This window comes from Epinephelus lanceolatus, chromosome 11, assembly GCF_041903045.1.
Source record: "Epinephelus lanceolatus isolate andai-2023 chromosome 11, ASM4190304v1, whole genome shotgun sequence".
Taxonomy (NCBI): Eukaryota; Metazoa; Chordata; class Actinopteri; order Perciformes; family Serranidae; genus Epinephelus; species Epinephelus lanceolatus.
This window is the reverse complement of record NC_135744.1, coordinates 33,070,556-33,083,867: the sequence shown is the minus strand read 5'-3', so window position 1 is coordinate 33,083,867 and position 13,312 is coordinate 33,070,556. Positions and strand designations below refer to the sequence as shown.

The following is a 13,312-nucleotide window of genomic DNA, read 5'->3' as shown; positions in this document are numbered from 1 at the left end:
CGTGTTGATGTGCTGTTCTTTACCCTGCTGTGCTCTGCTGTCAAACTCAAGTACCATCACTTCTCAACTTGATTCTTTTCATGTCATGTGATCATATTTGTGAGTGATTAATTCTTTTATGTTATTGTGTCACTTTGTTCCAGTGTTCCTTCACTAAATACGATATGTGGTTCACACAACATTAGCTCAGGTCCTGTTCCTGTTTGGGTTTTAAATAATCTGCACTATCTCAAGTTTTTACAGTAAAACAGGGAACATTGTGTTTATGAGTCTGAACATGGACTTTTAGAGCAAAATACTGAAATAAATGTAATTGATTTTTCCAGGAAAAGATCTTAAACTTTGTGATAAATGTCACTGGACAGACTGCATGGAGCAGCTCTGCAGTAAAAGTCCATTTAAACAAAGGGTTTTACTGTAAAACACACAAGGTCAAGTTTAGAGAAATAATTATCTTTGCCACTGAAGATATTAACAAGCTTTTCTTTGTAGTAATCCAACTGAATCACAGCTGAATAAGCACATAAGAATGAAGCATGTTTCTGCTACTGAAAGCTTGGTTCTTTAACGAGGGGGTCCGTAAATCTCTGAGATTAAACAGAAGCCGAACATACTTCACATTTTGATCTTTAGCCAGAGAAATCCTTCAAGAATTTAGGGCATTGTTCCACTGGTTGATCGTCAAGCATTCACTGCTGAATTTTGAATGACCTATTATTTTTTAGGACGCATCACTGTAAATATAAAACTGAAAACTCTGTTGCTTTAAAAGATGGATTCTGTTCTCGAGTTAACTTGGCAGATCTTCATTTAAAAAACACACGCTCAGCTTGCCATTTGTCGGACCTTTTAAATCCGACATGCAGCAGAACACTGAGCCATTTTTCCTTTTGAAATGTGTTCCACATTTGCTTTGAACAGACAATTTACACTCCGGAGGCGAGTCTCAGTGGGCAAACATTGGAGTGAACTCAGTTTTAGTCCATCACTGCTAACAAAGATCCTCTGGAAGAAAACTCTGATTCATTATTCACCGTCAGGCTATTCATCTCACAGTCTTTAAAAAGCAGTATCCATCCCTCACTGATGTTGAATTGACCTTGGAAAGCAACATTCCATCTTTTGAGTTGATATTTTATTGGCGTTTTGTTGGAGTAAGTATGTAGCACCGTTGAACTGCAGCCACAAAATAGATTTTGTGATAAACCAGCCCTGGTTCTGATTCATCCGTCCATACAGTCTGTATCATTAAATAATTATTTGTTTATTGACTTGTGTGCTGATATTGAGTGAGTCAAAATTAATGCATCAGTCAATAAGACTGCATTCATCGTGGCCGTTTATTCATTCTATCGATTCTTAATAACTCAACCTGTAAGCTCTCTCAGGTTATAAATTATAATATTGGCATGTGGCTGCTGCTTTTATCCAGTGACTTACACTGAGGGAACAGGCAGGTAGATAGAAGTCAAACCTGCGACTTTACAAATGATCTCTTACCTCTTGGCCACATGTCTGTTCTTAAAGTCTTTGCTCTGCTAATTATTGGTTTATTCTTTTACAGTTTTCTCTGCATGCTCAGATTCTTCCATGCTATGTTTTGTCTCCCCAGACCTGATCCACTGCACCAATGAGCTGAACGTCAGCATCCCTCACCTGGCAGACACACTGCTGGAGCGCACAGCCAGCAACAGCTGGATAGTGGTTTTCAAAGCGCTCATCACCACACACCACCTCATGATGTACGGCAACGAGGTGAGCTGAGCACACCAACATATGGAAGCCCAGAGAGGACAAAGATGGTTGTTTTTTCAAATTCTCATAATGACTCAGAAGTGGTTTTTCACCTTGACACAGGAGTGCAAACTTTTCACCTTTCAGCAAAAATCAGTGAATGAATCCAAAATAGGTCAGATCAGATCAGTTTTTACGAGATGCATGTCTTCTTTTCTTTATGCCAAGATAATATCGACCACAACTTAATTAAACAATTGTCTGTTGGAGTTATTTTGACATGAGACTGAATCATGAGACAACACATTTGCTTAGCTAAAATCGACATATGTTACTTGATGTGGTTGAATTCAACGATCATTACAGCAGTTAAATTATGTCGCTTGAGAAAGGGGCAAATGCCAAGCTCACTGAAAATGACAAGAGCTGAATTGAAATTACCTGGTGACAGTTTTTCTTTTATTTGTAGCAGCTGTGAAATCCTTTTATAAATTTTGTATCTGACCCCTGCCTTTTAACTGACCAAACAGCAGCAAGAGCTGAAAAGAGTAAAAACCACATACAGTTTTAGCTACTATGTAATACACTGTACTTTAACATAATTTCAGACCTTGGACCCCCATGAAGGGTTCGCATCTTTGCTACCTTTATCACCCCTGATGATATTAAAGTCTGCTTGAATGAGATCAAAGTGTATTATGTGGCCTCTACAGAACAAAAATGTTAAAAAACTTTTTAGAATACAAATGATTCTTTAAATGTATTCATAAATATTGTTCTCATAATAAAGGGATTTAGCTTGATTTGTTTCAGATACACAGTTATGAAGCAAAAACTACCATATCTTGACAGCCGTGGGTCAGTTTAGATCACTCTTGTTATTTGAGAGTTACATCAGAATATAAGGGGTGTAAATCACGTTTCATCACAATACGGTATGATATCAATTAATTGGACAACATCACAATATTTGCTGATATCACAAAGTCTGCCACGGTGCGATTTTGACTTGATTAAACTCAGTAGCCTGTGACTGATATGAGACAATATCGGCAAACATCCTCGGTGCCTTTCTTGGCTCGTTAGCATTATCTGCCTGGTGCTAGGCCGCTAGCACTGTTTGAATGTTTAGGAAGGAGGTGAGCTTGGATGGAATTGGTGACACATCATGGGAATTTCAAAATAAAGGCATATCTTAAAGACGACAAAATGTATCTATGCTTGGATAATGTTGGATCATTGAATCTATAAATCAATCCAGATTAATGCATTGTAACACACCTACACCTACATGCATTGGTTTGTCCAGTTGGTAGTAAGAGTGATGTGCTACAGAATATCCGCTTCAGGATGAGCACACTCGATCAGCACTGAGATGATTCGTCAGTTTTCCATTAGTCAGTGGACAGAAAACCATTCGGCAACAATTTAGATAATCTCTTAATTGTCGAGGGGAAACAATTCACAGATTTATTGATAATTTAATGTGAGCTGCAGCCTCGCACAAGATGATAAACTATTAATGAAGCATCAGAGCAGAGCACACAGGAAAGTCTATATGAAAGGATGAAAGTAAGACATTTCCTGTACAACCTACTCTGCAGCTCCAAACGCACACACAAACATGAGAGACTGATTGCCAATCGGCTCACTCAAGTCATCGATCTATCCAGAGACTGACATTTCGCTCACCAGGATGTAGCAATTTCTCTCCAACTCTTGCAGCGAGTTTCATTGAAGCCGTATCTTCCACGTGTCCAACAAGGACGGATGATGTATCCCGCTGACATTTCAATGGCCGGTGTGACAAATCACCTCACTCCGCTTTGCTCACACTGCAGGAGCTGCAACCAAAACATCAAACATGTTAAACGATGAGCATCTCAGAGTAGAAAGAGTGATTACAGCGGGTACACTGACCCTCTCCAAGTATTTAAACTAGAAAGTTTTTTGCAACATGGGTAGTGACGTGATGTTTTAAGTTTAAACAGTTAGTGCCCCATGTATTTGGCACCTTTATTTCTATAGAATAATGTAGTTCTTGTTAAAACAGGATTCTGGAATCGGATCATAGTAAACTTTGACATTCAATAACAAGCGGAGCAAGTTAAAGTTTCCCTTTCATGACTTTGAGACAAGAAATATGCTCATGAAGCTGCAACTCCTGTCTACAAATGATCTCCTCTCCTTGCAAGACAAACACACTGTTACTGTGTCTGAATGGACATGACATGACATTGTCAGAGAACCTCAGATATGTCACTAACTCTTTCTTCTGTCCTTTTTCCATCAGAGATTGATGCAGTACCTTGCCTCCAGAAACACGCTCTTCAACCTCAACAACTTTCTAGATAAAGCTGCACTACAAGGTGATTTAATGCCATTTGGCTGTTTGTAAACTCAGCAGTGCTGCACGTCTAACAAAATGACTTTATGTCCGACTCTCCCCGGCTCTGTAACGCTATCAATAAGCCCATTTCAGAGGGAAGCTGCAGTCCAGGATTGAAACTCTACAGATAAATGTGCCCTTTGTTTGATACAAGAAGCTGCTGAATGTTACTGAAAATGGAAACACATGCTCACTGACTTTGTAATTCAATATACTGGCTCAGTACCCGTTCAGAACAATCCCTTTTCGGAACGGGTCGATTGCCTGGCCTTGCTGCTTACAGCTTTCTTGAGTCCTGCTCGTGCAAACAGCTTCACATGATGGCTGCACAATAAAAATTCTTTATTATCATACCAGCTTCCATAAATACATGGCAAAAGATGTGATATTACACTTTGAATACAGTTAACAACATATTGAATTAAATTCTGTTTATAGGCGCTATTTTGTCTGATACACGTCATGCAGTTACAATTCTCTGGCCAATTTGACAGAGCCCTCTTCGTCAGGCATCGTCTGACGGGGCAGAATCTGCACACATGCGAGTGAGCTTTATTAGACTAGTGCTGCCATACTGTAGGTGGAAAGTGGGACAAGAGTGCAGACGAAAGTGGGAATGCCAGAGAGGCACGTGTGCCGAAAAAAGACAAATAGCACATCAGCTCTCTGGCAATGTTTTGGAAACAGGAGAGATGACATGGCACAAGCACAGCTGGGTAAATCTTAGCCAAGAACAGTTTACACTTTTAATATCCGTTTATTGCAAATGATGGCGTTATTGTGATATTTCACAAAGTTATTGCATAACTTCCTCATAATGTAGAGCCCTACTTCACACTCAACACTGCACCTCTGTGTATATGCATGATTTGCAAACAGCTAGCTACTTGGGACCAGGTTATTGTCAGGAACGAAAATGTTCATTCTGAGAGGCACATGTCTGATTTTTAAATTGTTTGAGTTTGTTACAATGAGACACCTTCAATCTCTTTAAATTCATCTGCTGTTAATAGAGAGCGAGCTGTACCCTGCATGCTGTTCAGCGGTGTAACAGCTATTAGACGTTCCCTCTCAATACACTACACCGTAAGTATATAACACACTATTTATATATCCTGTAGATCTCAAGAGGTCGCACTCAACACTGCAGTTCCTTGGGTCCTCAGCAATACTCCTGCCAAGTGTGAAGCTGATTGGATGAACAGTTGTCAAGAAATCGACCGGCTGCCATTTTAGTTAGATTCAAAAGTAAAACTCCATGAGTAAATAAATCTCAAGGTCAGACAGTGCGAGGGCCAGTGTGGAGAAAAGCAGATTGCTCATGGAGAAGTTAGTCCATTTCATATGAGAGGGATTATGGCTTCTTAACCTGGAGTGAAAATAGGCCAAGGTGACCAGTCTCTAACTGCAGTGCCCCCTCTGTGCCTCCCCAGGGTATAACATGTCAACTTTCATCAGACGCTACAGCCGCTACCTGAATGAAAAAGCCATGTCTTACAGACTAGCAGCAGTGGACTTCACCAAGATGAAGAGAGGGTAACAAACTCAACACACACTACTAACATACACCTCAGATTCTGTATATGAGGGGGCATTATGGGCCTTTTTATCCCAACAGGATGTGAATATTGTTTTCCACTTTTCATCAGATGGCACTAGATGCATGTTTAAACATATTTGCTATTTAGTTGAACAGCAGCAACTAGCAACAGTCATTCATAAAGTCATAGCGAGTCAGTCAGAGAGTCATAAAGTCAGCCAACTGAGCTTCACCTATAAAGATAGTTAACTTACAGTGTAGTTAACGTCAGCTACTATAAGCTACTGGTCAGGTTGTAGTGTACTGAACTGAGAAGATGGAGAATATGTTATTTCAAAATGAACGCAGTCTCACTTTAGATGTGTTTCTTGCTGCTAACCCACACTGGGAGCGTGTATCAGTGGGACCTCCTTACACACATACACACACATCAGTCTGTAGGCCTGATGAGTCCTCCTGTGTGTGTGTGTGTGTTGCATGTGTGTCTGTGTGCATGTATTCCTGTCTGTTACCAGGGCTGACGGCGTGATGCGCACCATGAACACAGAGAAGTTGATTAAGACTCTGCCCATCATTCAGAACCAGCTGGATGCACTGCTGGATTTCCAGGTAAACACCCGACTTAAAGACACAATACTTGTATTTAAAACACTGCAATGTCTTGATACAGTCTGTTTCTTTCTTTCCTCCAGCCCAACTCCAACGAGCTGACTAACGGAGTGATCAACACAGCTTTCATGTTGCTGTTTAAAGACTCCATACGGTTGTTTGCGGCATACAACGAAGGGGTCATCAACATGCTGGGTAAACAATATACACTGTACAATCCCACACATTTTCATGGACAAAATTTCACAAATTTTCCATGACATTCAAGGACCTATAAAGAATTTTCCAGCACCATTCATGGCATAACCAGAACATAACAGGTGTATATTTTACTCTAAATGTCAATTATATTATAGATGGTCCATGGACATGAAGCAACAGAGCACCCACAGTGGGGGAATGACAGCCGACTATTTAGCTGGCCTGCTGGTTAATTTATCAAAAATAAGAATACTCCATATCTTTGAACAATCACGCGCCACTTTCAGAGCAGTTAAGACAAAATCAAAGTGCTCATTGGCACTCCGAGTGACAATTTAACACCCTAACATGCCTATATCAATTGCTTCATCTCAAAAATGTGATGCAGTTCAAAAAGAGCATGGAGGCGTAGGTATGAAAACTTTAGGATTCATGGCCCTAAATTTTAAATCCCACTGCCACAACATTATTTATCTGTCCCCACTTGCCTGACTCTCATACATGGGAGAGATGAAACGTCGGGAGAAAATGAAGAAACATACACTGGAAATTATTTCCAGAAAGTTACAATTTGTAACTGTGACATTTAACAATACATTACATTATTATCACATCACAGGCTTTTACTGTGATATGAAACTAAATTCAATTTTTTTTGTGAAATTCATGCACGTAAATAATATAATAATTTTACAGAAGTAGTTTAACTGTGAGTTTACAGTGAAATACAGTAATTCTACAAGAGCATATTGCTAAATGCAATACGGGGGCGGCAGTAGCTCAGTCCATAGGGACTTGGGTTGGGAACCGGAGGGTCACCTGTTCAAGTCCCCGTTCGGACCAAAAATATGGAGCGTGGACTGGTGGCTGGAGAGGTGCCAGTTCACCTCCTGGGCACTGCTGAGGTGCCCCTGAGCAAGGCACCGAACCCCCCAACCGCTCAGAGCGCCTGTCATGGGCAGCCCACTCTGACATCTCTCCACTTAGTGCATGTATAGGTCCAGTTTGTGCATGTGTGTGTTCGGACCTGTGTGTAATTGACAACAGAGTGAAAAATCCCCTCGGGGATTAATAAAGTATATATATATATAAAAAAAAAAAAAAATCACGGTAATCAATTGTACATAAACTGTGAAGTTACAGTAAAATTCAGTAATTTACAGGAACGCACTGCTATATCACAGTAATGTAATGGGCATTAACTGTGAGGTTACAGTTAAACGTAGTAATGTTAACGGAGCATACAGCTGTCATTTCACACCAATTTACTGTAAAAATGACACAGTAATTAACAGTGGAAGTAACGCAACTGGTAGCCGGTAATTTAGTGTACATGTACAGTCAAATATTTTATAGTGTAAGCGATGGCAAACGTCAGGCATTAACACATCGATATTGGAGCTACGTTATGCCAACAGCTACAGACAATAAATTTGCACTTATTTTACATTATATGAAAGGTGATCCATGGAAGATTACAGGAACAATTTAATTACACAGACCAAAATTCCATCATTTTTCATCATTGACTTTTCCAGGTTTTCCATGACCATGGGAACCCTGTACAATCGAGCAGATACAGTTGTATTAATACCGTAATCTGCTTCAGATTTTGAGATCACAAGACTGTAACTCCACTCAATTCTTCTATGAGGGGAAATCTGTTTTTCCTCTGACTGTCTCTAAAAGTCCAATTAAAGATCACCTTCTTTTCTTCCATTAATTATTAAGCTAGTGAGTAGTGAGTGGCTGGGAACAGACCATTGCACTCTCCAGTGAGGAGTTCATTAAATGATTCATTACTTAATTGATCTGATCTAAACGATGGTTATATGGCAGATTCTATGTGGAATTTATTACAGCCTGCACGTACACCTGATGTGCAGGGCTCATCAGGACAAATCAGCAGCAGATTGATTTTTAAGCAGTTTGTTTTACTGTATACACTTTCTAACATTTTCATCTAGCACCTCAGAGGGCTATAAATCCTAATTTAGGATTTACTGAACATGTGCTTTTGCCTTATTTGTGAATAAATAGTGATCTTATGCTGATTCTGGTCTTCTGATCCACAGAAAAATACTTTGACATGAAGAAGAACCAGTGCAAAGAAGCTCTGGAGCTCTACAAGACGTTCCTCAACAGGATGACCAAACTGTCCGAGTTTCTCAAAGTGGCAGAGGTAACGTCCGTTTGTCCTGCTGCTCCTCAATGGAGGACACACAGAGCGCCACTGGAGAGGGCGAGAATATCTGTCTGAGGCGAATCTCGACAGTCTCCTCTCCTATAAACACGTTCTTCTATATTTGTCCTGTAATTAAACCTGCAGAAAAAAACACTTAAACCTGTTGAGATTCGCTCCAGACTTCTGTTACCCTTTGGATCTGATTTACGGTCGATATTTTCCAACCTAAAAACTGACCGCAGATCAGCGTCCAGGGGCTCCTCTTAAACTTCCAAGTCTTTTTTTTGCCTCTAGATGTTCCTCCTGTTTCTGTCCTTCTCTTGCCCTGACCTGGGGAGGGGGTTACTCCATGACAAGTGATTAATGTCTAGCCTATCAGAGAGCCACTCATGTAGAGCTTCCAGTTGAGGGACCCCTCGCGTGCTGCCTGTTCACATGCCTGCACTGCATGCCCAAGCAAGCTCTTTTTCTATCACTATCTCTGTCCTCCTCTTCCTCTTATTTTATTTCCTCCCTTTCCTTTAAAAAATATAATCTCTATAATGGCTGTTATCCTAATAACAGTTGCAGTCCTTGCTAGGCTTCACAGTGAATATAAAACAGTTTTATCCTGCGTAGCATTATCCCGTGCGCCATCTTCAAAGGCTTTCTCTCTGCTTGGTTTCGTTCCCATTTGGAGGAAGGTTTGGGGTGCAGCCGCTCGATCCAAAGAAAAACAAAACAAAACAGACTAACGTTGACTTTAAGGACCCATTCATTTTACCTGTCTAACAAAATGTGTGTTTGTCTGTTTGTGTGTCATCTGTGTCCCCCCCTTCTCTTTCTGTTCAAAGTCAACATTAGTTGAGTGTCTTCCTTTTGGATGTTTCTTACCTCGCAGTCGTCACGTGACCTGTTGTCTGCCCTCTCTGCCCTGCCTGTTCAATCAGTCGGTGTGCTCAGCATTCATTTCAAACCAGTCTCCAGATCTCAGTGTGTGTGTGCGTGTGAGTGTACTTATAAGTGTGTGTGTACATATACTGTGTATATATCTATATATATGGGTGTTCGTATGCGTGTGCATGCGCCCTCCTCCCCTCCTCCTCTGTTGTCTTTTATTTGTTTTCCTTTCCAGCCACTGCATGAAGTAATGAATGCTTGGGTTTGATTCTTCTTTCTCCCTCCTCCTCCTCCTCTTCCTCCTTCACACGCCTCTTCCCTCTTTTTACTCTGTTGGGTTTTTTGGTTTATTCCTTGTTTTATTATTACATTTGGTTTATTTTTTTATTTTGCCTCCCTCCTCCCTCCCCTTACCCCCTCCCTCCTTTTTTGTGACACAGCGAGTTGGGATAGATCAGGGCGACAGCCCCGATCTCACACAGGTCAGTCTACATCTCATCTCAATCAGTCAATCAACCAGTCAGTCAACCAGTATTTAAATCCGTCAAGTCAATCCCATAATGCTTCATTCTAAACGCTCCCGTTCCCTACTCACCCTACAGACCTGCCCACACTGCAGCTGCCCTGTCCTCCTCTCTTCTTCACTCTCCTTAACTCCTTTGCCTTTTCTCCTTTTCTCTCGGAGTCTAGAATAGAGAGGAAACAATAAATGAAGACCTGCAAATAGCCTTGAAGCACATTTATTTGTCACAATCATTAGTGCAGGAATTACATTTTTTTGTCCATATCTGAATCACTGCAGAACAAATTTTACTCTTAAAAGGTAAGATGTTTGAAAGCAGCAGTTATGCAGCTGAATATCAAAAGTTTTTAGCTTCCTTTTTGAATATTTCTATTTTAGATGTCCATGACCGGGGCTTTTTATCTGTCTGAATTTCCCCAGCAGTATTTCTGGCATTTTCCCAGTGTAAATATCAAGGCTTGTCTCTTCATTCAAAGGCTTATCAAATAAATAAGTCAGCACAGCTTTATGAAATAGGTTTTTGCCCACATAAGCAGTGTTCAAACCATTTCCCATGAAAAGATTATGTCCCTTTGCATTAGCTGTGGGGAGAGCAGCGAATGGTTTTTATTAAATAGGTCTCTGCAAATATGACTTGGATAGGTGTACATAATGCCATCATAAGCACTGCATATCATGCTAAAGGCCCCAAATGCATAGTATCCTTTTCAGTAGAACCATAATTGGATGTTTATAATGCAACAAATTTCCAGCGACGAACTGAAAAGGGCTGACTTTTTAAAATTAGCGCCATGTTTGTAGTGCTTATGAAGACCTTATATGCCCTTATTCAACAACATAGTGACCCATGCCTATACTGAGCACTAGATATGTGTCTGTTTTACTTTTAAACCTTTAGCATATTCTAGATTTCTCTGAAGAAGGATATCCAGAATTCGCATTTTACTCTCTTTCCCCCTTAAAATAAGTATATGAGAAATCTTTTCTTTGCTTGTTGTGTTTGCGTTGTGTTCTCTGGTGCTGAAATGTAAGGCTCTCGATGAAAACCGTGGTATCACATGTGGTCAAAATGAACCCATCCATCCTTTTTTTTGTTTTACAATAAAGAGTGCCGTCCAGCTGCTCAATGTGTATACCTGGTTTTTCACCAGACGTTTACATTTCGATGAGTTAACTTCCTTGGCTTCCAGTGGGGTAAAATTTTGGTACTTAGCTTTAGCCGCTGCCTCATTTTCAAACTAAATAAAACAAATAATATCTTAATTTGACTCTTAACCTAACATGGAATCCACCAGTTAACTCTTACTTTTTGGACTGTGATTTTCTTTACACGTATGCGTGCGTAAGTGTGTGTGTTAATGAGAGCGTTTGTGCACTGCTGGCCTCTGCATGGGCTCGTTAGACGGTCCAGAGACGTGTTTGTTGTGTTTCTACTCTGGAGCCCTGCAGCGACGATGCTCTGCTCTGTCCTGACCTGTCAGTCCCGCTGTGGACTCGCTTGCATGATCCAAGGCTGATGTGTGCATGCTGGTCAACCAAACCTGATGAAACCAAATGCAAAAAAAAAAAAAAAAAAGTTCAAAGAGCTGTCGTAGAGTAGATAATGAATCTGAGGGTGATGTCTTAATTTTGCTGCTGCTTTGTGTGTGTGCGTATGTGAGTGAGTGAGATCATATGAGGAGGTGAGGAGATGGGTGTGAGAGAAAGCAGTGTCTCCAATTTTGTCCACTTGGCTGTGGTTCTAATGTTGCCCCATCGACTCCCCTCCCATTTACCCCCTCCCCAGGCTCCTAGCTCTCTCCTGGAGGCTCTGGAGCAGCATCTAGCCTCTCTGGAGGGCAGGAAGCTTAAGGACCTCTCCACTGCCAGCAGGTACACTCAGATGTTCTGCGCCACCCACTTAATGCCACTATTACTGCTGTTCCATCTTACTGCAATAACTGTTATTACTAGTACAAGTACTATTGCTGCTACAAGTACTGCTGCTGTTAGTACTACTGTTACACTGATGGTACTACTTTATTATAAAACAAATGATTAACAACAAGACTAAGAGTCTATAGCCCTGCATTAATGTCCATATACCAAATTCTCCTAAAAACTAAATCTGTAAGAGTAGTGGCGTAAGGTAGTCATGACCAGCCCCAGTGCACCTTACTATGACAGGCCCTAGTCCCAGACTTTGAGTTTGAACTAGCAACCATATATCCGAGCATTGTGTCACATGATCACATAACATTGGATAGCAATAACATATGCATCACGCAGCAGTCATCTGCTTATCAATTTATACCTGACAAAAATACAAAAGAAAATAAGAAATTATTTATTTAATTGAGTAGTGTTTTTTTTTTTTTTAAATATGTACTTTATTTTTAGTTTTTATAGTTTATTTAGAATAGACATATAATTTTGCTATAGATTGCTACCAACTTGAACTTCTTGGCCTTGTTTGAGGGCATAAATAACAAAAGGCACAACTTTAAGTTTCACATGACTTCTTATGTAATTACAGTGCCTTGCGAAAGTATTAGCCACCTTGGTATTCTTTCTATTTTGTTGCCTTACAACTTGGACTTTAAATGGATTTTATATTTGATTTTATGTAACAGACCTGCACAAAATACTACAAATTAATACGTTAAATGGTTTTTTTTTTTTTTGGAGGTTTTAAATAATTCTAAAGTATACAAAACTGAAGAGCGGTGCATGCATATGTATTCACCCTCTTTGCTGTGAAGCCCCATCCATTACCTTGAGAGGCCACATAATTAGTTAAATATGTAAATAAAAATAAAATTAAAATTAAAAATTCATTCATTCATTCATTCATTCATCTTCTAACCGCTTCATCCTCTTGAGGGTCGCGGGGGGGCTGGAGCCTATCCCAGCTGACATTGGGCGAGAGGCAGGGTACACCCTGGACAGGTTGCCAGACTTAAAATTAAAAATTAAAAATAAAAATTGCACCTGTGGGCAATCTAAGTGCCACATGATCTCAGTATACATACACCTGGATGGAGGTTCACCTTCAAGCAGGACAATGACTCTTACCGCACCGCTAAAACAACACTTCTGTGGTTTAAGGAGAAACAGTTAAATGTCCTGGAATGGCCCAGTCAAAGCCCAGACCTCAATCCAATTGAGAATCTGTGGTATGACTTTAATACTGCTGTACACAAGTGGAACCCATCCAAAATGACAAAGCTAGAGCAGGTTTGCCATGAAGAATGGGCAGAAATTCCAGTGGCT

The 13,312-nt window shown here is 40.3% G+C and overlaps 2 protein-coding genes across 3 annotated transcripts in view; one reads left to right on the top strand and one right to left on the bottom strand.

The window, feature by feature from the left end:
• LOC117264298 (ras-related protein Rab-39B-like) overlaps positions 1-3,443 on the bottom strand; it is a 32,700-nt gene extending 29,257 nt beyond the window's left edge. The window contains exon 1 of the mRNA XM_078172547.1: positions 3,427-3,443. The gene's annotated coding sequence lies outside the window, so the exon portion shown is untranslated. The remainder of the gene's footprint in view (positions 1-3,426) is intronic.
• The window catches only part of LOC117267453 (phosphatidylinositol-binding clathrin assembly protein-like), a 37,294-nt gene that overhangs the window by 8,998 nt on the left and 14,984 nt on the right, over positions 1-13,312 (top strand). Inside the window, exons 2-9 of one of the 2 annotated variants that reach the window (XM_033643378.2) lie at positions 1,613-1,755; positions 4,028-4,103; positions 5,557-5,659; positions 6,179-6,272; positions 6,356-6,467; positions 8,549-8,655; positions 9,978-10,019; positions 11,847-11,932. In XM_033643378.2, coding sequence (XP_033499269.1) covers positions 1,613-1,755; positions 4,028-4,103; positions 5,557-5,659; positions 6,179-6,272; positions 6,356-6,467; positions 8,549-8,655; positions 9,978-10,019; positions 11,847-11,932 — 763 coding nt within the window. The remainder of the gene's footprint in view (positions 1-1,612; positions 1,756-4,027; positions 4,104-5,556; positions 5,660-6,178; positions 6,273-6,355; positions 6,468-8,548; positions 8,656-9,977; positions 10,020-11,846; positions 11,933-13,312) is intronic. The other variant, XM_033643386.2, reaches the window with a different exon arrangement.